At 40.5% G+C, this 24,061-nt stretch overlaps 2 protein-coding genes across 5 annotated transcripts in view; one reads left to right on the top strand and one right to left on the bottom strand.

The window, feature by feature from the left end:
- The window catches only part of FBXL13 (F-box and leucine rich repeat protein 13), a 358,734-nt gene that overhangs the window by 67,650 nt on the left and 267,023 nt on the right, over positions 1 to 24,061 (bottom strand). For all 4 annotated transcript variants that reach the window (XM_049893085.1, XM_049893086.1, XM_049893083.1 and 1 more), the window contains exon 19: positions 9,555 to 9,689. In XM_049893085.1, the coding sequence (XP_049749042.1) occupies positions 9,555 to 9,689 (135 nt within the window). The remainder of the gene's footprint in view (positions 1 to 9,554; positions 9,690 to 24,061) is intronic.
- Positions 1 to 24,061, top strand: part of FAM185A (family with sequence similarity 185 member A) — a 159,093-nt gene that overhangs the window by 89,851 nt on the left and 45,181 nt on the right. The window lies entirely within an intron of this gene.

Here is a 24,061-nt window from a genome sequence, read left to right as displayed (position 1 = left end):
TCTGCTGATGGACACTTGGGTGTTTCCACCTTTGGCTATTGTAAATAATGCTGCAGTGAACATATCTGTTTGAGTCCCTACTTTCAGTTCTTTTGGTGTATCTATAGAGGAGCAGAATTGCTGGGTCATATTATAATTCTATGTTTAACTTTTTGACGAGCTGCCAAACTCTTTTCCACAGAGGCTGTACCATTTTACATTCCCACCAACAGTGCATGAGGATTCCAATTTCTTCACACCCTCACCAACACTGATTTTCCATTTTTTCTGATAATAGCCATTCTAGTGGGTGTGAAGTAGCATCACATTGTGCTTTTAATTTGCATTTCCCTAATGTCTAATGAAGGAGCCCTGATGGCGCAGTGGTTAACCACTTTGCTTCTAACCAAAAGGTGAGCGGTTTGATCCCACCAGCTGCTCCGCTGGAGAAAGATGTGGCAGTCCGCTTCCATAAAGATCTACAGCTTTGGGACCCCTCTGGGGCAGTTCTACCCTGTCCTATAGGGTCACTATGAGTCAGCATTGATTTGATGGCAATGGGCTTGGTTTTTTTTTTTTAATGTCTAATAATGTTGATCTTTTCATGTGCTTTGTCTATGTATCTTCTTTAGAGAAACTATAGGCTCGCTATCGAAATCGACTCGATGGCACTGGGTTTGGTTTTTTTTTTTTTTAGAGAAACGTCTATTAAAGACTTTTGCCTGTTCTTTTAATTGGGTTGTTTGTCTTTCTGTTGTTGAGTTTTAATTGTTTGAGAAGTCAAAAAATTTCACTAGCACCTCTAGTGGTGATCCCAAGAAAACAATGCCTCAAAGATGGGCAGCAAGAAGAGGATCTGAGTAGCCCACAAAATGAACTTTTTGACCAATAACAATTCGTTTCCTCAGATGTTAACTAATGAAAATCTAATGTAGTAAGAAACGGCTTGCCTTGAAAGGCCATAAAGGACACCTGATACCCAGTGCCTAAGTTTTTGCTCCAGCTTTCGGATAAGTCACTGAACCTTGGGGAGGGAGGAGCTCTTAAATATAATGAAAATATTTTGGATGCATATGCAAGAGAGGGAGAGGCCCTGAGTAAATCAACTACTTGGATATTATACTATATTTAGCTATTTCTTTTTTTTATATTCTATTATTTTTATTTATTTGTGAGAATATATGTGCAGTGGTTTAAAAATGGCCACAAATAATTTGCAGCTCCTCCCTCCAAAAAGTGGGACCTGTTTCCCCACCCCTTAAATCTAGGCTAACCTTGTGACTTACTTTGACCAAAAGATACCTTGCAGCTTCCACACTCTTGCCTGCTTGGAATGTGTTTTTACTCTTTGAAGAGGCTGAACTAGCCTACTAGTAGATGAAACCACATTAAGCAAAGAGAAGCCATCGCAGCTGAGACCTCCCAAACCACCCAGCTTTGAGTTGAGCCAATACGTAGCTCCAGCCACATGAGCAACCCCTGCACCTCCACCAGCAGAAAACTGCCCAACTGAGACCAACCCAAATTGCTGACCAGCAGAACCGTAAGCAAATAAAATAGTAGTTGTTTCAAGGCACTAATTTTGGGATGATTGCTCACACAGCAATAGATAACTAATACACTAACCAATGCCACATGCCAGGACTCTCTATAATATATGGTAAAATATTATAATGCATTGATACTAAATGACACAGGAAGCATCAAAAGATGGAAGGAATGCGAAAAGAATTGGTCAATGTTCAGCCATTTCAGGAGGTAACATATGATCAAGAACTGATGGTACTGAAGGAAGAAATCCAAGCTGCGCTGAAGGCATTGACAAAAAACAAGGCTCTGGGAACTGACAGAATACCGATTGAGATGTTTCAACAAATGGATGCAGCGCAGAAAGTGCTCACTCATCTATGCCAAGAAATATGGAAGACAGCTAACTCGCTGACCGCCTGGAAGAGATCCATTTTTATGCCTATTCCCAAGAAAGGCAATCCAACCAAATGCGGAAATTATCAAACAATATCATTAATATCACATGCAAGCAAAATCTTGCTAAAGATCATTGAAAAGTGGCTGCAGCAGTGTATTGAAAGAGAACTGCCAGAAATTTAAGCTGGATTTAGAAGAGGATGTGGAACCAGCCATGTCATTGCTGATGTCAGATGGATCCTGGCTGAGAGCAGAGAATACTGGAAAGATGTTTACCATTTGACTGTGTGGATCATAGCAAATTATGGATAACATTGTGGAGAATGGGAATTCTGGAACACTTAATTGTGCTCATGAGGAATCTGTACATGGATCAAGAGGCAGTCATTCAAACAGAACAAGGGGATACTGCATGGTTTAAAGTTAGGAAAGGTGAGCATCAGGGCTGTATCGTTTCACCATACCTATATAATCCAAGAAGCTGGACTATATGAAGAAGAACGGGGCATTAGGATTGGAGGAAGACTCATTAACAACCTGACTTATGCAGAGACACAACCTTGCTTGCTGAAAACGAAGAGGACTTGAAGCACTTACTTCAATACGGATTACACCTCAATGTAAAAAAAACAAAAATCCTCGCAACTGGACCGATAAGCAACATTATAATAAACAGAGAAAAAGTTGAGGTTGTCAAGGATTTTATTTTACTTGGATCCACAATCAACAGCCACGGAAGCAGCAGTCAAGAAATAAAAAGACGCATTGCATCAGGCTAGTCTGCTGCAAAAGACCGTTTTAAAGTGTTGAAAAGCAAAGATGTCAGTTTGAGGACTAAGGTGCGTCTGACCCAAGCCATGGTGTTTTCAGTTGCCTCGTATGCATGTGAAAGCTGGACAATGAATAAGGAAGACTAAAGAAGAATTGATGCCTTTGAACTGTGGTATTGGCGAAAAATATTGAATATACCATGAACTGCCAAAAGAACAAACCAATCTGTCTTGTAAAAAGTACAATCAGAATGTTCTTTAGAAGCAAGGGTGGTGAGACTGCGTCTCACATACTTTGGACGTGTTATCATGAAGGGATCAGTTCCTGGAGAAGGAGATCATGCCTGGTAAAGTAGAGGAAGGGTCAGAGTAAAAGAGGAAGACCCTCAAAGAAATGGATTGACACAGTGGCTGCAACAATGGGTTCAAGCATAGCAACAATTGTGAGGATGGTGCAGGACTGGGCAGTATTTCATTCTGTTGTGCGTAAGGTCACTCCCTATGAGTCAGAACTGACTCAGCGGCACCTAACAACATGATGTGTTGATCATATCTTATGTGATTTTCTTTCTGAACCTTTTGAAACTTCTACACTGAAAGAATTTCTAAACATGTCAGCCAACTGCACTAAGAAAATAAAGGTTTAAAGAGTAGGATTGTCATGTGGAATTCCAGAATTAGCAAAGACTTTACACTTGTCCCTTAACACTGCAAGCCTATTGGGAAAAACCCTGGAATTGGATTCGTTATTTCATTAAAGGGTAAATCATTTGCCCTGTGCCCTATACCTTTCCTTTCCTTTCCCCGTCTGTAAAACCAGAGTAATTAAAAACAAACAAACAAAAAGTATTGTTAATTCTTAGCTCCCAGTTATCAAAGCTCTGGAGATAATTCTGATGATAAACTTTTTGGGTAAAATATTTTACTGTATTAGTTTAGTTTATCTAAGGCAGAAAATTCTGTGTATGCCCTGGAGGTTTTTCCCAACCGTCAGGGTTATGTAGCTTTAACTGAGTCCAGGGCAGCCTTAGGGAAGAGCAGCAGGGCTTTGTGACCTGGCTCAGTCACCTTCTCAGCTATATTTCACCTACACCTCCCTGACAGAAATGCAATTCCAAAGCCTGGCCAGTTTTAGCTTATTTTATCTTCCTCATGGGTGTATTGCAGGAACACTTTTTTCTTGTCCAGGGATTTACTTTACTTTCTCTCTTTTCCCATCCCTTATTACCTCTTTCTAATCATTCCTAGCACATGGATATAATGAAGATGAAACATGACAAGGCCTTGTGCACTGCTGAGGTCTTAGAACTTGTGGGCCTATAGCAAATAACTCTTTTTCTAACTTTAGAGCTACAGTTTCTTTTCTTGGCTTTTTTAGTACTGGGTACAATTAGGTGGCAGCACTATTCACTGACCTTAGAGAGTAAGATGGTTACAGGAAGAGCTGGCCTTCTATGAGATGAATAAGGTGACTATTGAAGACTGACCTGTGGGCTTTTGGGAAACTTAGCCGAAAATGATGAGCCAGACACTAATGTGTTTTATGACTCATCTCAAGCAATGTAAGTGAAATATATTCAGCTGGACCATAGCCTAATGACTTCTAGGTAAAGTGAGGTGAGGTGAGGAGCATTCAGATTGGCTCAAATTATGGTCAACCACATCTTCTAAATCAGAATACTCAACTGACCCATAATCCAAATAGAACAATTCAGATGGCAAAGTAAACACTTCTGCTCCCTTGCAATGAGGTTTGAAATAATTTACTCCCCTTCCTTTTTTCTCACCCTGGACCTTTGCTGCAAAGTGATGTATTTCAAGATATCCTATTTGTGTAACATCCCTAGTTACTAGATTCTAAGACGATATTCACCGCACAGTTTATACAAGAAATTCCCTCAGTTTCTCCTTAACAACAACAACAACAAAAATCTACACCCATTTCCTGTTCTTATTGGAGCCTTCCCTTTTCACGTTCTCCTGCTCTCTTCCCTAATTAGTAGAGCCACTAAAGGCCCAGTCTCCATTCGGGCCTGCATTATAGCCAGGGCAGTTCCCTGTGAGCCAGGTATTGCTCATATATCCGTGTGCCATGAAAGGAAGGATCCCTGTGAGCTTTGACTGCTGGCAGGGTAGGGCGTGCTGCAGAAGGCCAGTTGGTCAGTGCTGCTAGAATACTAAATTCCTTGATCCAGCTCACTTCTAGAGTCAGATGATGCTGACCAGGAAGACATCTGGTTTCCCTAATTATAAATGTGTGTGTTAACTAAACATAAAGAGTTGTGCTGTGAACTTCCTGGCTTCATTTTGTCATGGTTTACCACATCATTTCCCCCCTCTTTACTGTGGCACAATTAGCTGTGGGGGAATTAGGAGGTTTCAGCATCATTCTTTTAAACCATCCAACACAAAAATGGAACAATTGAGAAGCTAGATTTCTAGACTAGCTAGAGTGCAGGGGGTCTTGAGAATTGGGGTGATGCTTTAGTAAATAAAGCCCATCAGTATGAATAATAGAGAACAAGGTTGTTAGTAAGGATTTAAATTTTTTTTTTTTTTTTTTAGCTTTCTATTCTCTGCATATTTTGTTTCCTGCAAATTTTTCCTATCAATTTGTTCCGTCTTTATCTTCAATTCCAGAGGTTTTCTTCAGGACTGATAATCCTTGATTGATATTATGGCACCAAAAAATAGATGGGAAGGTCTGAATCATGCTGTAGGGCTTCTCTAGTTTAGGCTTCCAGGAAGGTGAGTTATTTGTTGGGAAACTTCCAAAGTTCAGTATTTTTAGGTGTTTCTTCTTGGGCTGGTCAGGGTCCCCAGAGAAGAGGCTTCTAATCACCCCCCTGGAGGGAAAGATCTGGCTGCCAGGTTCTGGGGGATGAGTCGGAAAAGGTGCCTGTGCGTCTCCACATTCAACATTCAGTTACTTAATCCCCGTTTTCACTTTTGTACCCAAGTCCTTAATTATACCTGGTGTCTCCCACTCCTGAAACTCTGTTTCACTGGGTTAGAGCAGTGATTCTCAGCCAGGAACGATTTTGTTCCCCAGGGACATCTGGCAATGTCTGGAGACATTTTAGACTGTCACAGGTGGGAAGGAAGTCTGCTGTTGATATCTAGTGGGCTAAGGGCAAGTTTGCTCTTAATCATTCTACAATGCACAGGACAATTCCCCACTACAAAGAATTATCCAATCCAAAATATCAATAGTTCAGAGGCAGGGCCAAGACAGCAGAATAGTCAGATGCTTCCGCTGATCCCTCTTACAACAAAGACCCAAAAAATCAAGTGAAACGATTATATTTATGACAAGCTAGCAGCCCTGAACATCAAAGGCAAAGTTAGAATAACGGACTGAGTGGGAGGGGGAGGGAGATACCATTCAGAAGCAGAGAGGAGCTGCCGGACCTGAATCCCTAGGATCCCCCAGGCACCACTCCCAGGAGTGGTTGCGGTGGGCTGGTAGTAGTGTTTGGCTGCAATTTTCTCAGGGAGAAGCAGCCACCTGCACAGCCTATGCACACCTCCAGAACCAGAGAAGAACGGCGCTCTCAGCAAAAGCTACGTACTTGAGTATATTTTACCGCACCCCCTGCCCCGAAGCCAGCTTCAGAGGCTGTTGATTTCTTTGGGCCTGAGATAGGCCCATTTGAGCACCCTGAGCCATGCTCCTGGCCTTGGAGAAGGAATAAATTCGCAACAGGGAAAAGATAATTTGCCAGCTCCACTAACCTGGGGAGCTCAGGACAGAAGTGGCTCCCGTCCAAGCATAAATGGTCCGTGGATTTTGAATACCTTTCTCCCCTGCATGGACCCGTGTAGGCCTATTTCAGGAGAATAGGCCCTTGCTAGCAGACTGCAACTGTTTGTAAGTTGTGCAGTGGAGAGGTGGGTGTTTGATATTTGATACCACTTTGCCTGTTAAACAGGGTCCTCACCTACCCACATCAGGGGCCTAAGGACTGGTGGCTCTACTCAGGTCTCCCAGCCATCCGCAACAGGGGTCCAAGCATAACTGGTACCTCCCAGTCCTTATAACCAAAAGCATTGGGTACTCATGGCCCGTCTGCAGAACCCACCCACCTGTACGCTCTAGGGAACAGGGACGCACTTTTCTCAGAGACACTCAGGAAAGTTCTCAGCTTCCTGCCTTGTTCAGAGCATGATGCCCTGCTGCAACCAGACATCGGTACTTACACCAAACACCCCTGCCCATCTAAGGCTGTAGGACAGAGCCTGGACCACACACTTGATGACCAGCTACCTGGACACCTGAGCTGAATCCACACAAGAAAAGTGAATAGACTCAAGCTCATACACCTGATAACAGCTCTAGCCATCTAGTGACAGGACGTCAGAGCTCCAAAGGTGAAAATTCTCAAGGTAGCTCACCCAAGCAACTCATTTGGACATATCGAAACAAAACAAAGCAAGAAACTAGGATACAGTAAGCAAACATAAAATAAACTGATAAAATAACTTATAGATGGCTTGGAGGCAACAGTCAATATCAAACCAAAATATCAACAGTTCCAAGGTGGAAAATGCCACTTTAGGAAATAAATCTCCAGGTTTCTCTTGAGGGTGTAGAGGGACAACTGCTTAGTGGTATGAAGCAAGGGAGGGGATCTAGGGATCTATCTGCTTCTCAACCAGTCCTCTTTATTTTGTTGTTGTTAAGTGCTGGCAAGTCACTTCCAACTCACAGCAACACTATGTACAACAGAACAAAACTTTGCTGGGTCCTGCACCATTCTCACAATCACTGCTATGTTTGAGCCTATTGTTGCAGCCACTGTGTCAGTCCTTCTCACTGAGGGTTGTCTTAGTTATCTCGTGCAGCTGTAACAAAAATACCACAAGTAGGTGGCTTTACCAAACAGAAATGTATTTTCTCACAGTTTAGGAGGCTAGAATTCCAAATTCAGGACACCAGCTCTAGGGGAAGGCCTTCTCTCTGTCGGCTCTGGGGGAAGGTCCTAGCCTCTTTTCAGCTTCTGGTTCTCTATTCCATGGCGATCTTCCTGTGGTATGGCATCTATCTTCCCCATCTCTGCTTGCTTGCTGCTTGCTTAACTTGCTCGTTTGTATGTCAAAAGAGATTGATTTAAGACACAGTGTACACTAATACTACATCATTAACATAACAAAGAAAACCCATTTCCAAATGGGTTTATAACCACAGGTATAGTAGGATTTATAACACATTATCTTGGGGGACACAATCCAATCTATTACAAGGGTCTTCCTTTGTTGTGCTGACCCCTAGTTTACCAAGCATGATGTTCTTCTCTGGGGATTGGTCCCTCCTGATAACATGTCCAAAGTAAGACAAAGCCCCCACCTCTAAAGAACATTTTCGCTGTACTTCTTCCAAGACAGATTTGTTCTTCTTGCAGTCCATGTAGAGTCAATATTCTTCGCCAACTCCATAATTCAAATGTGTCAACTTTTCTTTGGTCTTCCTTATTCATTGTCCAGTTTTCAGATGCATATGAGGTGATTGAGGCATTGGGTCAGGCACACCTTAGTCATCGAAGTGACATCTTTGCTTTTTAACCTATAAAGATGTCTTTTGCAACAGATTTGCCCAATGCAATAATACATTGTTTGATTTTTTGACTGCTGCTTCCATGATCATTGATTGTTAATCCCCCTCTTACCCCAGCTCAAGAAGTACATGATGCTGCCAAGGTCCTGAGGGTTTTGAAGATTTAGTGTATGTCAGGTTGCTCTTCAGCTTTCTCTACTGTTGGCTTGGGATTCAAAACTATCTCTGATCTACTAAATTAGTTCATCTATTTTCAAGCTTCTAAAATTTTGTTACTCTTGTCTCATCTGTTTTCCCTATCTACATGCACCCTTGCCCCACTGCCATAGTTTGGTAGGGTTTAAGAGAGAACAAAATTACATGTGTATATTAAATCTGCCATATTAATCCAGAATGTGAGATCTCTATTTGTTGACATATAGATATACCCGTAGTATATTAAGTAAAAAGAAAGTGGTTACAATGTGTTTTTGGAATGTATGATTCTATTCTTAAAAAACAAGACAAAACAAATGGCCTTCTATAATTATTTCTAATGTCTTTGTACATCAAAAAAATTTTGGAAAATTAGTAAAAAAAAAATGCTAACAAGGATTTTATGTCTGGATGGCAGCAGATTTTTACTTTTTCCTTTATGCTTTTCTATGTAGTCTAAGTTCTTTACAATGAGTATATATTTCTTTTATAAACAGATATAAAGAAAAATTATCAAAAACTTGAATATAAGACAAAAAGATGATTGTACGTCCGTTCAATGTTGAACCTGGACATTGTTTAACAGTCCCACCCACGCAATTCTATGGAAAATTATACTTTTGTTTGACATACTGTTTACTATTCATTAGGGCCCAGATTCACTGAAGTTACCTTTTAACTTGTTATATTTTTGTCCAGGAGAGACGTAAATTATTTCTGTCTGGTAGAAAATACTACCCCAAGGTTATGGTTTTATTGCCTGGACATTAACCAGTTTTGGTTCTAACCTAACAATCATATTTCATCATTCTTTCTTCAATGTCTGTAATACTCAGTTCATTCCGATGTTCTATGAACTGGCTTCACTATTCTACTGGTTCTCACATTAATTGATTAAACATTTGACACATTTTATATTTGTGTGAGAGTTGTTTTAAACTTTTTGACAATTCTTCTCTGACACAGATGAAATCATAAAGCTATTCCCAATTTGGGGAAAGAAAAAAAAAAAGAATGCCCAGACATGGCAAACAGGTTCTATATTAAGTTCAGTCCCTGACTGCTGCCCTACCTGGGTTCTTTGGCAGTACTTCAACTTGGCCTGTCTGAGCTCTGACTCTTGCACATACCTTTGGACATCCAGCAATGCTGAGAGATGTGAGGCTAATGCAGTAAATGGCCAGTGCTTTGATAATCTCATCTGACAGCTGGGGACAATAAGATACATCCAAGTGTTCTAGGATCAGTGAGCCTTTGCAGAATGCCTGTGAGAAATCCCAAAGTCAAAGGTTAGTTTCTTTTCTTTTCCTTATTCCTTGTGCACATGTTTTGTACATCTAGAGCCATCTCTTACCCAAAGCAATTTACTTAGCATGCATTTCAGTCTTTCAAATATGAATGTCTTTTATCTTGTTACAAAAAAAAAAAAGCCATTATATCAAAAATCTCTTTGCAACAAAAAATATTCACGCACCAGCTAAAGAACTTAGGCTATTCAAATTCTTGCTTAATAGAATTTCATTTTCCTGATGTTAGCTCTAATGAAATTTATCTCCTATTATCATAATTATTAGAGATATATTCAGCCAAATGAGTGGAGGAAAAGAAATCCAGAGGTGAGAATTATATGGAAAACGGTCCAGTGTTGACAGTATAGTATGATGATGGAAAGAGCACAGTCTTTAGAATCAGACAGACCTGAGTTTGAATTTTTTTTCCACCATTTATTAGCTCTGAAACCTTAGCAAGTCACTTAACTGTTCCGAGGCTCGGTTTCCTTTTCTTTAAATTAGCCAAAATACCTACTCTCTAGCAATGTTCTGAAATGTCAAATTGTTCATCTTAAATTTCTAGGGCTGGAAAAGGCCTAGAAATCATTGGAAAATTCTTCTTTGTACCTCAGAAGTTCTTAATTTTCATTCCCACTTTTCAGTTAAAAAAAAAGACTGAGCAATAAAAAGAATCCAGAGGAAATAGCTGTCAAAATATTACAACTCAGCAATTATAAAAAAAAAAAAAGATCCACAAAAGTAAACCTAATACTAATTATACACTAAAAATATATTAATAAACAAAGAAGAGTAAAAATTGTCTTGAAGAATATAAAGAATTCTGCTCAATAATACAAGAATTCTTATGTTGTAAAGAGTAGGATAACATTGTTTCCTACTTAGAGAATGAATAGAGTCCCAGGAGCCAGGGGAAATTTAAAGCAAAAAGGATATTTAAAGGGTAAGAATAACGTATTAAAAGATGGAACAAGCTCTAAATGAAAACTGAAGGTTTTCAGTGTTTGAAATAACTTTTGGTAGTTTCTGTCCATGTCTCAGACTGCTTAAACCAGTTCTGCTTTAACTTTTTAAAAAGCTCTAATATTCTTTGATTCTGAACTTTCTCCCCAAGGAGCAGCTGGTAGATTTGAACTGCCAACCTTTTGGTTAGCAGCTGAGCTCTTAGCCATTCTACCACCAGGGCTCCTGAACTTTCTCAGTGTTCTGAAAGAATAACTTATAAAAATGATTATAAAGCCTATGATACATTCATGGTAATGTTATTCTCATCCATGGAAAATATGAGGTACAAAGATCGGTTCAAGACTTTATGTTAAATCAGTGGCAGATCCAAGAACTAAAGTCAGGACTTTTCCTCTCTTATAATTCATATTTTTCTTGAGAGACATGTAACTCATAATTAAGTACTTAAGTCTGCAGGCATGTTTCAACATAATCATCCATGAAATTCCATTCCCTCCACCCCGCAACAGATAAAATTATCATAAGCTGTGCTGGCTCCAGTGCTGCGGCATCATTATACACATATCAATGTTGTTGGTTTTCTTTTCTTGGAAAATGCTAGACTAAGCATCTTCTAAGCCAAAAACTTTTACAGTGAAGTGGGGGGAAAGATGTGAAAGTTATCAAGTTTGGCTCCCATCCCATATCTCAGCCAATTTTGCTGTGGGTTTATAGGCTTGAAGAAAACTTCCAAATCTCTTAGTGAGTTAAATCATTTTTCACTTGTATCTTCAGAGCTGAGTCACAGTGTGGGGACTTAATGACTACATTCCTAAATCGGGTATGTAGAGGAAACAGAGCTTCACTCACATTTACTGTCAAATAAATAATGTACTTCTGCCAGAGCCCTGATTTAAACCACCTCAACAGGTGGCAGCTCCCAGCCTTAAAAAAGCTCACCTCCTGGGGTATATTCATAACACCATCTCTTGCCTATTTGCCTCATTCCCAGCAAAAACCCAGTGCCTCATATTCATAACACCATCTCTTGACTATTTGCCTCATTCCCAGCAAAAACCCAGTGCCTCATTAGGTCCTAATTCATTCTACACATTCTCCTTACTTCTCAACTATTTCGTATCCGACATTTCACATTTGCAACAATAGTAAAAACACCTACTATCCAGCTATTTTGCCCATTAACAACATGTGTCTGTCAGTAACGAATGAGGTATGAGACAAAAGTAGCGCTGGCATTAATGGTTAAGGTTATATGTCGACTTAACTGGGCCATGATTTTCAGTGGTTTGGCAGTTATATAATGATGTAACTTGGCTGTTATGTAATGATGGTGTCATCCTCCATTTTCATAGAACACTGATTTCACATAATGACCTGGTTTTTGGAACCTAACCATGTCGACAAGTGAGGAGAGGGTGTGCTGCAAAGTTGTTTTTCCCCTTGTCTGCTGATAATTCTGGGAAGATATTTTGCTGTCAAGAATCATTTCCTGTAATGAAGACTATTTTTGGCTGAAAAAAACTATAATTTTAAGTTACAAACTGAGTACAAAACTCCAGTTTTGGGGACTTCATATCCCAAAAGTGACCTTGTTCCCACTAGGCATCAGAGCAGGTGGGAGTGGTCGTGGCCTGGGCACACTGAGCTGGGAAGTCTGGGCCTTGCCACCACAACCAAACTATTCAGAACCTGAGGCTGCCCACTCCTGCATTCCACCCTTCCTGCCTGGGAAACCAGACTGAGTAAGACTTAGCTAAGGCCCAACCTCAGAACACCAAAAACCAAACCCATTGCCATCGAGTTGATTCTGACTCATAGCAACCCGACAGAAGCACACTGTTTTTCAATATGAAGGAGACTGTGAAAGGGAGAAAAGCAAGGCCAAGGCCCCAAATGAACCTTCCCAAAGATACTTTCAAAATTTTGAAATTTGTTACAAAAGCATGTGGTGATTTGGACAATAAGCTGGAGTTTCAAGACAGCTCGGCTGTGGCTTACTCCATGAAGTTTTCCTTAATTCCACCTTCTGGAAGAAACGTCTCTTCTAAATCCCTGTCTTAGTTATCTAGTGCTTCTGTAACAAAAATACCACAAGTGGATGGCGTTAACAAACAAAAATTTATTCTCTCATAGTGCAGGTGGCTAGAAGTCCAAATTCAGAATGCCAGCTCCAGGGCAAGGTTCTTTCTGTCAGCTCTGGGGAAAGGTCCTTTTCATCAATCTTCCCCTGGTCTAAAAGCTTCTCAGCATAGGGACCCTGGGTCCAAAGGACAAGCTTCTCTCCAGTTCTTCATTCTTGGTGGTAGGAGGTCCCCCTGTTTTTCTGCTTGCTTCTCTCTTTTATATCTCAAAAGAGCTTGACTCAAGATACGACTTAATCTTGTAGATTGAGTCCTACCTCATTAGCATAACTGCCTCTAATCCTGACTTATTAACATGATAGAGGTAGGATTTACAACACATAGGAAAATCATTTCAGATGACAAAATGGTGGACAGTCACACAATACTGGGAATCATGGCCTAGCCAAAATGACACACATTTTGGGGGGACATAATTCAATCCATAACATTCCACCATTTGGCCCCCAAATATTCATGTCCTTGCCACATGTAAAATACATTTTACCCCATCATAGCATCCCAAGTCTTAACTCCAAGTCCAAAATCTCATCTTCTGAAAACTTCCTCTTCATCTGTGAAATCTAGAATGCAAGTTATCTGCTTCCAAAGTACAATGGTAGAACAGGCACAAGGTAGACATTTCCATTACAAATGGGAGAAGTTGGAGGAAAAGAAGGGATAACAGTCACCAAGCAAGTCAGCAGAACACATCACATTAGTTCTCAAGTCTTGAAAATATCCTCTGTTCTCTGAGACCATTTAGGTAATGGCCGCACCCTCCAGACTCCGGGTGTTGGCCACACTCTCAGGATTCTGGGTGGAGGCCCCTCGGCCCTAGGCTTCAGGTCCACCTTCCAGGGCCACTGGAATGGCATCTCTTTTCCCTCAGCTTTGGGCAGCCCATTCTCCTAGTCCACCTGAGTGGCAGCTCTACCCCGTTGGCCCCCAGGCCCTGTTCTTCTGCCCCTTTAGCATGGCAGCTCTGCCCCCTCAGCTTTGGGCAGCAGATCTGGCTCCACATTCCAGAATCAAGTGGGTGAATAGCTGACTCTTTGAAACCTAGCTGGCTGTGGCCCCACCCTTTGACACACCAGAGATCAAGGCCCTACCTTTTGAGACTGAGGCAGCTCTGCTTCCCACATTTTGTTTCTCTTCAGCTTCTGTTTCTGGTTCCTTGGCCTCACAGCCCCTCAGGCCTCACCATCTGCACTATCTCTGGTGTTACAGTTCTCCTCAATTCCTTATGAGCCCTCGTCAGAATTGTCTTTGATGTCCATAATTCCACCAATGGTCTCTTTAAGGCACCTTAAAACTCTTTCAGCCTGTACCCATTCATAGTTTCACGACCGCTTCCACATTTTAGGTATCTGTTAGAGCTGCAACCCACCCCTGGTACCAAATGTCTTGGGTTGGGTTCTCTAGAGAAGCAAAACCAGTAAAGCATATAAATATATAGAGTGATTTATATCAAGGACATGGCTCATGTGGTTGTAGAGCCTGGAACATCACAAGTCTGTGGGTCAGGATAGAGGCTTCTACTGATTCACATGCCTGCATGGGCTGGTGAACCCAAGATCAGCAGATCAGACAGCAGAGCTGTTGCTCACAGGTTGCAAAGATCGATGAGTCCCAAGATAGGCAGGCAAGATGGCGGGTAAGCTACTAGTTCAAGTCCCAAGAACTGGAGGTCAGATGAACAGGAGCCAGCTGTAAGATCCAGAGCAAGCCAAACCCACGAGTCTTGCCAGAAAGTCCACTTATGTTCAATGCAGGCCACACCCCCAAGGAAACTCTCTTTTAACTGATTGGCTACTCAGAGCAGATCACATCATGGAGGTGATGACATATATTAAATCTCATCATGGGAAGTGATCACATCATCACATGACTTCCAAACTACATCATAACTAAGTGCCAAACCACTGAGAATCATGGCCAGCCAAGTTGACACACAACCTTAATGATCACATTCCTATACCTTCTTATTGTCTTTCTTCCTTTCTACATGGATTATAGCTATTTAAGTACAGGCAGCCTCCGATTTACAATGTATTCGAATTATGATGTACCACACTTATGACTTTTTTGGGGGGGTGGAAGGGTACATCTTATCATTAGCAATATGTACTACATAAAATGTTGCAGTGGTTAATTTACTGATGTTATCATTCTCAGATGTTCACTTGCAGATGTTCAAAGATAGAATTTATAAAGTTACTGATAATAAAAGGCAATGAAAACAAAACAAAAAAAAAAACAGGTATTCAACTTACATCAGAACAGACTTACAACGGAGTCATCAGAGCAGAATATCAACTTAAGTTGGGGGCTACCTGTACCTGTTTTATCTCCTGCATTGAATATGGCTTCTTGAGGGCAGAATCCAGGTCTAAGTTATCTTTGTGTCCCCAACACCTGTCATGCAGAATAAGTTCAAGATGGGAGAACATCCAAAGGAAGTGGGGACAATGAGCTCCCATAGATTGCTCTTAAAATCCTAAGTCCAGTCCTTCCTCTCACTTTATTCAATAACTCTTCAGAGAGAGTATACTGGGGTGGTTAAGAGCATAGGGCCTGGAGGCCCACTGGCCTGAGTTCCAATCCTCATACTTAGAAGTTCTGTATCTCTGGATAAATTTCCCAAAATCTTTATACCTCACTGTTCTCATCTGCAAAATGGGAATAAGATGGTACTTTAATATGATACCTACTTGATAGAGTTGTTAAGGAGCTTGATGAATTAATACAAATAAAACAATTGAATAGTACTTAGCAAAGAATAAGCAGAAAGTAAATAGTAGCTAGTACTATTTATTGTCCACCATGTGTCTGTCAGTTTGTTGTACCGTGGTGGCTTGCGTGTTGCTGTGATACTGGAAGCTTTGCCACCAGTATTTAAAATGCTAGCAGGGTCACCTTTGGTGGACAGGTTTCAGCAGGGCTTCCAGACTAAGATAGACTAGGAAGAAGGACCTGGTAGTCTACTTCTGAAAAAATTGACCAGTGAAAACCTTATGAATACCAGTGGAACACTGTCTGATATAGTGCTGGAAGATGAGCCCCTCAGGTTGGAAGGCACTCAAAACACGACTGGGGAAGAGCTGCCTTTTCAAAGTGGAGTCCACCTGAATGGAGTCAAGCTTTTGGGACCTTCATTAGCTGATGTAGCATGACTGAAAATGAGAAGGAACAGCTGCAAACATCCATTAATAATAGGAACATGGAATGTATGAAGTATGAATCTAGGAAAATTGGAAGTCGTCAAAAATGAAATGGAACACATAAACATTGATATCCTAGGCATTAGTTAGCTGAAAAGGACTGGTACTGGCCATTTTGAACCAGACAATCATATGGTCTACTGTGACAGGAATGACAACTTAAAGAGGGATGGTGTCTTGATCATTGTCAAGAAGAACATTTCAAGATCAATCTTGAAGTACAACACTGTCAGTGATAATATCCATACGCCTACAAAGAAGACCAGGTGAATAATACAACTATTATTCAAATTTAAGCACCAACCACTGAGGCCAAAGATGAAGAAATTGAAGACTTTTACCAACTTCTGCAGTCTGAAATTGATCAAACATGCAATCAAGATGCATTGATAATTAGTGGTGATTGGAATGTGAAACTTGGAAACAGAGAAGCATTGGTAGTTGGAAAATATGGCCTTGGTGATAAAAACAGTGCCGGAGATTGCATGACATAATTTTGCAAGACCAATGACTTCTTCATTGCAAATTTCTTTTTTCAACAACAAAAATGGCGACTATACATGTGGACCTTGCCAGATGGGATACATAGGATCAAATCAACTACATCTGTGGAAACAGACAATGGAAACGCTCAATATTATCAGTCAGAACAAGGCCAGAAGCCAACTGTGGAACAGAACGTCAATTGCTCCTGCGAAAGTTCAAGTTGAAGCTGAAGAAAATTAGAAAAGTTCACGAGAGCCAAAGTGCAGCCTTGAGTATATCCCACCTGATTTTAGAGACCATCTCAAGAATAAATTTGATGCATTGAACACTAATGACCCAAGATGAGACGAGTTGTGAAAGGACATCATATGTGAAGAAAGCAAGAGGTCATTAAAAAGACAGGAGAAAAAGAGAAGACCAAAATGGATGTCAGAAGAGAACATAGAGTAGCTAAAGCAAAAAGGAAGAAATGATGAAGTAAAAGAGCTGAACAGAAGATTTCAAAGGGCAGCTTGAGAAGACAAAGCAAAGTATTATAATAAAATGTGCAAAGACCTGGAGATAGAAAACCAAACGGGAAGAACATACTCAAAATTTCTCAAGCTGAAAGAACTGAAAAATTTCAAGCCTCGAGTTGCAATATTGAAGGATTCTACAGGGAAAATATTAAATGACACAGGAAGCATCAAAAGAAGATGGGAGGAATACACAGAGTCACTGTACCAAAATGAATTGGTCAGTGTTAAACCATTTCAGGAGGTAGCATATGATCAAGAACCCATAGTACTGAAGGAAGAGGTCCAAGCTGCACTGAAGGCATTGACGAAAAACAAGACCCCAGGAATTGAAAGAATATCAATTGAGATGTTTCAATAAGGATGCAGCACTGGAAATGCTCACTTGTCTATGCTAAGAAAATTGGAGACAGCTACGTGGCCAACCAACTGGAAGAGATCCATATTTGTACCCATTCCAAAGAAACATGATCAAACAAAATGCACAAATTATCGAACAATATCATTAATATCACACATAAGTAAAATTTTGCTGAAGATCATTCAAAAGTAGTTGTAGGAGTACACCAACAGGGAGCTGCCATAAATTCAAGCCCAAATTAGAAGAGGATGTGGAACAAGGGATATCATTGCTGTTCTCAGATGGATCTTGGTTGAAAGCAGAGAATACCAGAAAAATATTTACCTATGTTGTATTGACTATGTAAAGGCATTCCACTGTGTCCATTGTAACAAATTATGGATAACATTGCAAAGAATGCGAATTCCAGAACACTTAATTGTGCTCATGAGGAACCCGTACATAGATCAAGATGCAGTTCTTCGAACAGAACAAGGGGATACTGAGTGGTTTAAAGTAAAGAAAGGTGTGCAGCAGGGTTGTATCCCTTCACTATATTTATTCACTCTGTATGCTGAGCAAATAATCAGAGAAGCTGGACTATATGAAGAAGAACGTGGCATCAGGATTGGAGGAAGACTCATTAACAACCTGCAGATATGCAGATGACACAAACTTGCTTGCAGAAAGTGAAGAGGACTTGAAGCACTTACTCATGAATATCAAAGACCACAGCCTTCAGTATGGATTACACCTCAACATAAAGAAAACAAAAGTCTTCACAACTGGACCAATAAGCAACATCATGGTAAACGGTGAAAATACTGAAGTTGTCGAGGATTTCATTTTACTTGGATCCACAATCAATGCCCACGGAAGCAGCAGTCAAGAAATCAAAGGATGTATTGCATTGGGCAAATCTGCTGCAAAAGATCTCTTTAAGTATTATAAAGCAAATGTCAGTTTGAGGACTAAGTTGTGCCCAACCCAAGCCATGGTATTTTCAACTGCCTATGAAAATATGCATGAAAGCTGAACAATGAATAAGGAAGACCAAAGAAGAATTGACGCCTCTGAATTATAGTACTGATGAAGAATATTGAATATACTACGGGCTGCCGGAAGAGCAAATAAATCTGTCTTGGAAGAAGTACAGCGAATGTTCCTTAGAAGCAAGGATGGTGAGACTTCGTTTCACATACTTCAGACATGTTAGTAGGAGGGACCATTCCCTGGAGAAGGACATCATGCTTGGTAAAGTAGAAGGTCAACAAAAAAGAGGAAGTCCATCCTCAACCTGATGGACTGACACAGTGGCTACAACAATGACCTCTAACAAGCAATGATTATGAGAATGGTACAGGACTGTTGTACATAGGATTGCTATGACTCAGAACCAACTTGATGGCACCTAACAATGACAACAACAACTATTATTTGTAGGAGTCCCTGGGTGACAAAAATGGTTCAGTTGTTTTTGTTTGAATACTAGCTGACAGTTTTGCAGTTCAAACTAATGCAGATACATCTCGGAAGACAGCACTGGCCATCTGCTTCTGAAAGGTCACAACCTTGAAAACCCTATGTAGAAGTTCTACTCTACACACATGGGTTCACCATGAATTGAAATTGACTGAACAACAAGCAACAATGACTATTTGTATTTAATGTTTCTCTAAGGCTATGATTGCCAAATTTTTTAAAACTCATGCATCCCATAATAAAAAACAGTGTTGAGCACATATTCGCAATAGACGTATATTAATGTACTTTTAAATTATATAAAAATACAAATGTTCTAATATATATTGTACATTATAAAACATGTAGAACAGAAATAAAATGTATGAGGTAGAAATAAATCTAAATAGTTCTAATGTTTTCTTCTGAAATAGCTTGTCTTGTCCACTTGCTTAAGTGAATGCTTGCTTTGGAGACTCCTACTCCACAATCAACATCCATGCAGTCAAGGAATCAAACAACACATTGTGTTGGACAAATCCACTTCAAAAAACCTCTTAAAAGTGTTAAAAAGCAAAGATGTCATCTTAAGGACAAAGGTGCACCTGACCCAAGCCTTGGTGTTTTCAGTCATCTCATATGCATGCCAAAGCTGGACAAAGACTAAGGAAACCGAAGAAGAATTGAGATTTTGAATTATAGTGTTGGCGAAGAATGTTGAATATACCATTGACTGTCAGAAGAACGAACAAATCTGTCTTGGAAGAAGTACAGTCACAATGCTCCTTAGGAGCAAGGATGGTGAAATTCGTCTCACAAACTTTGGAAATGTTATCAGGAGTGATCAGTCCCTGGAGAAGGACATCATGCTTAGTAAAGTAGACAGTCAGCAAAAAAGAGGAAGACCCTCAACAAGATGGATTGACACAGTGGCTGTAATAATGGGCTCAAGCATAACAATGATTGTGAGGATGGTGCAGGACCCGGCAGTGTTTCACTCTGTTGTACGCACGGTTACTTGGATTGCTATGAGTTGAACTTGACTTGATGGCACCTAACAACAACAACTCAACAGTACACCTTTGGTTGTCAGTAAATCTTGATGACTTACTGATTATACAGATCCCAGGTATTTGTTAAAAAGCAGGGGATTTTTTAAAATATATAAAACACCGATAAATGCATTAAAAGAAGTCAAATTGGGGGGGCAAGCTTAAAGGACAGAGAGATAAACAATGAAAAAGAATGTATATTGAAATAACTAAAAGGAAAGACCAAAAAACAAAATCCCTTTGAGTTATATTTTCTAATTAGGATTTGTGGGAAAAAAATTACAGAACTGTTTCAGTCTCTAGACTTTATGTACAAAATAAAAACAAGTCAGGATTGGACTATCCAAGGAGCAATCAGCTATTTTTCTTGTGACCTGTGGCATAACCCCCACACTCTCCATTTCTCTAAGTAAAAAGAATGGGTGCCCAGTGTCTCAAATACCTGGCACTCTTCCAGGGACCTCTGGGATAAGGCAAGGGAAATCACTTGAGCAACAATAATCAGCCTGAAAGAGTTGATGGGTTTCTATTTGCACAGCCAGCCACCCTCCCAACTTGATGTTCTCTTTTCCAAGAAAATAACAGAACTTTCATGCCAAGGACAAAGTCACACCATTCTCCTGCGACCTCTTGCATTTAAGGATCTCAAGGAAAAAACGAATTCATGAACCATTGGTGCTGCTTTGACCTTTCATTTTGGGACATAATGGAATGGGATGATCTAATCAAGAGAGGCTGCTGGTCAAGTAGGAAAACACAGGACCTGGAAATCTGCGGTAGTGTCTGTGTGACCTTGAGCAAGTCACTTAACAGTGTTTCCTCATCTATAACTGTGTAGTAAAAATAACTGTCTACCTATCTCACAGGCTTATTGGAAGATGGAAAGGAAATGTGTACTCCAAAACCACTTGGCAAACATAACACCCTATACAAATGCTGGCTTTTGTCTGTCAGCAATGGAACTACAGAGATCCTGGAATACCCCCTAGTCTGCCACTTGAAGACCTGGGAACACTGCCTTCAGTGTAACAAGGGCATTGGGATGAGGAAATATAGGTACAGGATTTAATTGGAAGTTGATAGAGAAGACTGTTAGAAATCATATGTTTATGAGCATGGAAAAAAATCATAGCTCCTGTCAGATACTCCACTACCAGGCACTCGATTTATGTCAGGTAAGGTACATTGAGCAAATCCCAGGCATGTTGATAGAAAAGGGATCAAAAACAGATTGGCCACTTAGGTTTGTAAAGCAAGAGGCACATACACTCTTGCTGTTAGTAGGAAAGTGGAATTCTGATGTTTTATTTTTGCCTTCAGACAATCTAACGGGTTTTGTTTAACTCTTGGCAGGTTTCACTTTACACAGGGTAAACTGATGTTCCAGGGGCAGCTTAAGGGATGAGAGAGGCCTCCCAAGGATTATCTTCCTTTTAACACGTCCTCTTAGAGTTCTCTGTGGATGCTCAACATGAAAATAACAGATATGCACATTCATTTAGCGAGTTCAGCAGTCTCCAGTTGTCTGAGAATAGTTCTGCCCAATGGGAGTGGGCAAGAGGCCAGGACCGGCATGGGGTGTTCTCTGCTTCAGCTGTTTCTCAGCCAAGAAACATGGTACCCATAACTCCAGTATCCCTTGGAACCTTACAGACTGTGAGAAACTGACAAGCTGTCAGATCCCACATCCTTTGAAATCTGGCCAATTTCTAATTCTACTGAACTGCCCCTACAGTTGGAAACGCACTAGTGTCAGAAGCAATGGAGAATGCTGAGCTTATTTCTTTTGTTCATAGTCTTTGAAGGGAGAATTATGCTTAGGTATCTTGGCAGGAGTTTGCAACTCCCAGTTGATCCCAGATGCCTTAGGTCTCTCTTGGAGTATGCTGTTCTGTTATAAAGTCCAGGAGACCATTTTTGTTACAGGTAGTTGTACAGCACAACTTTCTGTAACAAAGCCCTTAATTATTCCAGGTTTTGTGAGAAGTTCTTTTTCCGAAACAAGGTACAAAATGCCCCCCTTTTAATTTCACCAAAAGAACTTCTTAGATCCCTTTCCTAAGACCCTGTAAAATGATTCTGAACCTGAGACCCTCTAGGATCTTCATCATTGACAGTTTATTCTATTATTTCCTAATAGTAACCTGGTGCATTGGATGAGGTAAAGAATTTTCCTGAGAAGTATGGCCAAGAGATAAAATATCCAGACATCTGGATGTCCCACCTCTCCATACAGGAGATTTCAGAGCTTCTGTTGTACCAAAAGCCAAGGATTTAGGCCATTTTGGGAAGGGATACTCCTTTGCTTCCCTTGTAGCCCATACATATCTTTTTCCCCTGGACAAAAAGGTGAACTTATTAAAATCTCATGCTTTGATAGTTTCTGAATGATAGAAATTGATGTTGATTTAAAAAAATTATTGCCATGTAGAGACAACTCATTTAGTCCATCTTTGTCATTATAGGCCATATGTGTCAAAAGTTACTGAAAGAAATTTTGGTTGCACTCTAGAGAGTGGAGTCTATCAACTAATGAGAATGATATATAAGGATCTTGCATGAGTAATATTTTTTAACTAGTCAGGTTAGTGATTTAAAGCAAGAGTTTAAGATAAGAAAAAAAAAAAGAGTCACTGGAGAATAATCCAGTTCTTCCTATTAGGGTACATGAACACAACCTTCTTAAACTTTAGTGAGAAAAGTCCAGGGGAACAGGATGGCCACAGGCCATTATGGGGGAGCAAGACTCAGACAGGACTGGAGCTAGTGAAATTGGTACTCCTGGGCCTTTAAGACCTGAATACCCACATAGAGGGTCCACACTAGTTCGAAGGATTTCATTTCTCTAGCAAAAGTGGTCCAGAATGCAGAACTGAGAATGCTGAATCCACTTAGACTCAACCTGGAGCAAAGCCACATCTACACAACCACTTGACTTAATGAACATTCCTGGTCGGGCTGAAAGCCAAATGAACAGCAGTGGATCTGCTCTGCTGTTCTCCCAACCATGAAGTAATTTATGCCTTGCTCCACACAGCTGCCCCTCCCTGTCCCTTATTCCTTAATAAAATCATCTCCTTTCTTTTCTATTTACAAAGTAAGGTCAATATACATGTCACTAAACTAAAAGTCAAATAGAAAGAAAAATGCAAAGCGTGTAACCCAAAAGGATGGATAACAAGACATTGAAACACACTGAAAATTAAAGGAGAAAAACAACTCGTTTTCTCAAAACTCCAAGCAGCTAGCAGGATTGAGGGTTTCAAAAACCAAGGGTCCCTATGAGGACGATGAGGGAAGTGGGGGTTCCAGCATCCGTACTGCTGTTTATAACCCATATACGAAAGTTGTCAGATACCTTTGTGTTCATCAGAGAACGTGACGTTGACCTGTGATCCTCAACTATGCTACTCCCTTAAAATTCATCAGTGGTGTCAGTTGCAGGGTATCAGTAAACTCACTTGTGAAGAATGTAATCCACAAGCCAGGCAGAAAAGACACAAGAGAGCAAGTCAGGCTGAACAGCTACCACATACCTCTTCTTTCTCTTCTGTAGTCATAAATTCTGCCCATAATTACTATTCTGAGTTGCAGGACTTCAAAAAGCAGATGCTCAGCTCTGGTAGAGATATGTTTTTCACAATAAAAGATATGAAGACATCACGTCTGGCTTTGGAGAACAATGGTGGTTATCTAAATCTGAATACTCCCTTTCCCTAAAAACTATAAAATGAACAAAGAAACCAATAAAACTTCACAGGACCCATGCTTTCAGCATTAGTAGGAGACAGAGAACACAACAACCTTTAAATTACCTTTAAGTAGAGTAAAATCAGAAACACTTTCCAGCAGAGCTGCATCAGCCTGCCTGCAACTGCCACAAGCCTATGGATAGGAGTTCCATAGAGAGCGGCTGCTTAAAAGACTCTGTTATAAGAGTAGACAGGTGCAGAGAGAGGAGGCAAAGACAAAATCCCTTCCTGAAACAGGAAACCAAACGAGTTTCGGTCGAGTCAATTCCGGCTTATAGTGACCCTAAGAGTAGAACTGTGCTCCATGAAGTTTTCATGGCTTGACTTTTTGGAAACGAACCACAAGACCTTTCTTCCAAGGCACCTCTGGGTGGTTTGAACCACCAATTTTTGATTAGTAGCAGAGTTCTTAACCAATTGTGTCACCCAAAA

This window comes from Elephas maximus, chromosome 8 (genome assembly GCF_024166365.1).
Source record: "Elephas maximus indicus isolate mEleMax1 chromosome 8, mEleMax1 primary haplotype, whole genome shotgun sequence".
In the NCBI taxonomy this organism is placed as follows: domain Eukaryota; kingdom Metazoa; phylum Chordata; class Mammalia; order Proboscidea; family Elephantidae; genus Elephas; species Elephas maximus.
This window is presented reverse-complemented; position numbering and strand designations above follow the sequence as displayed.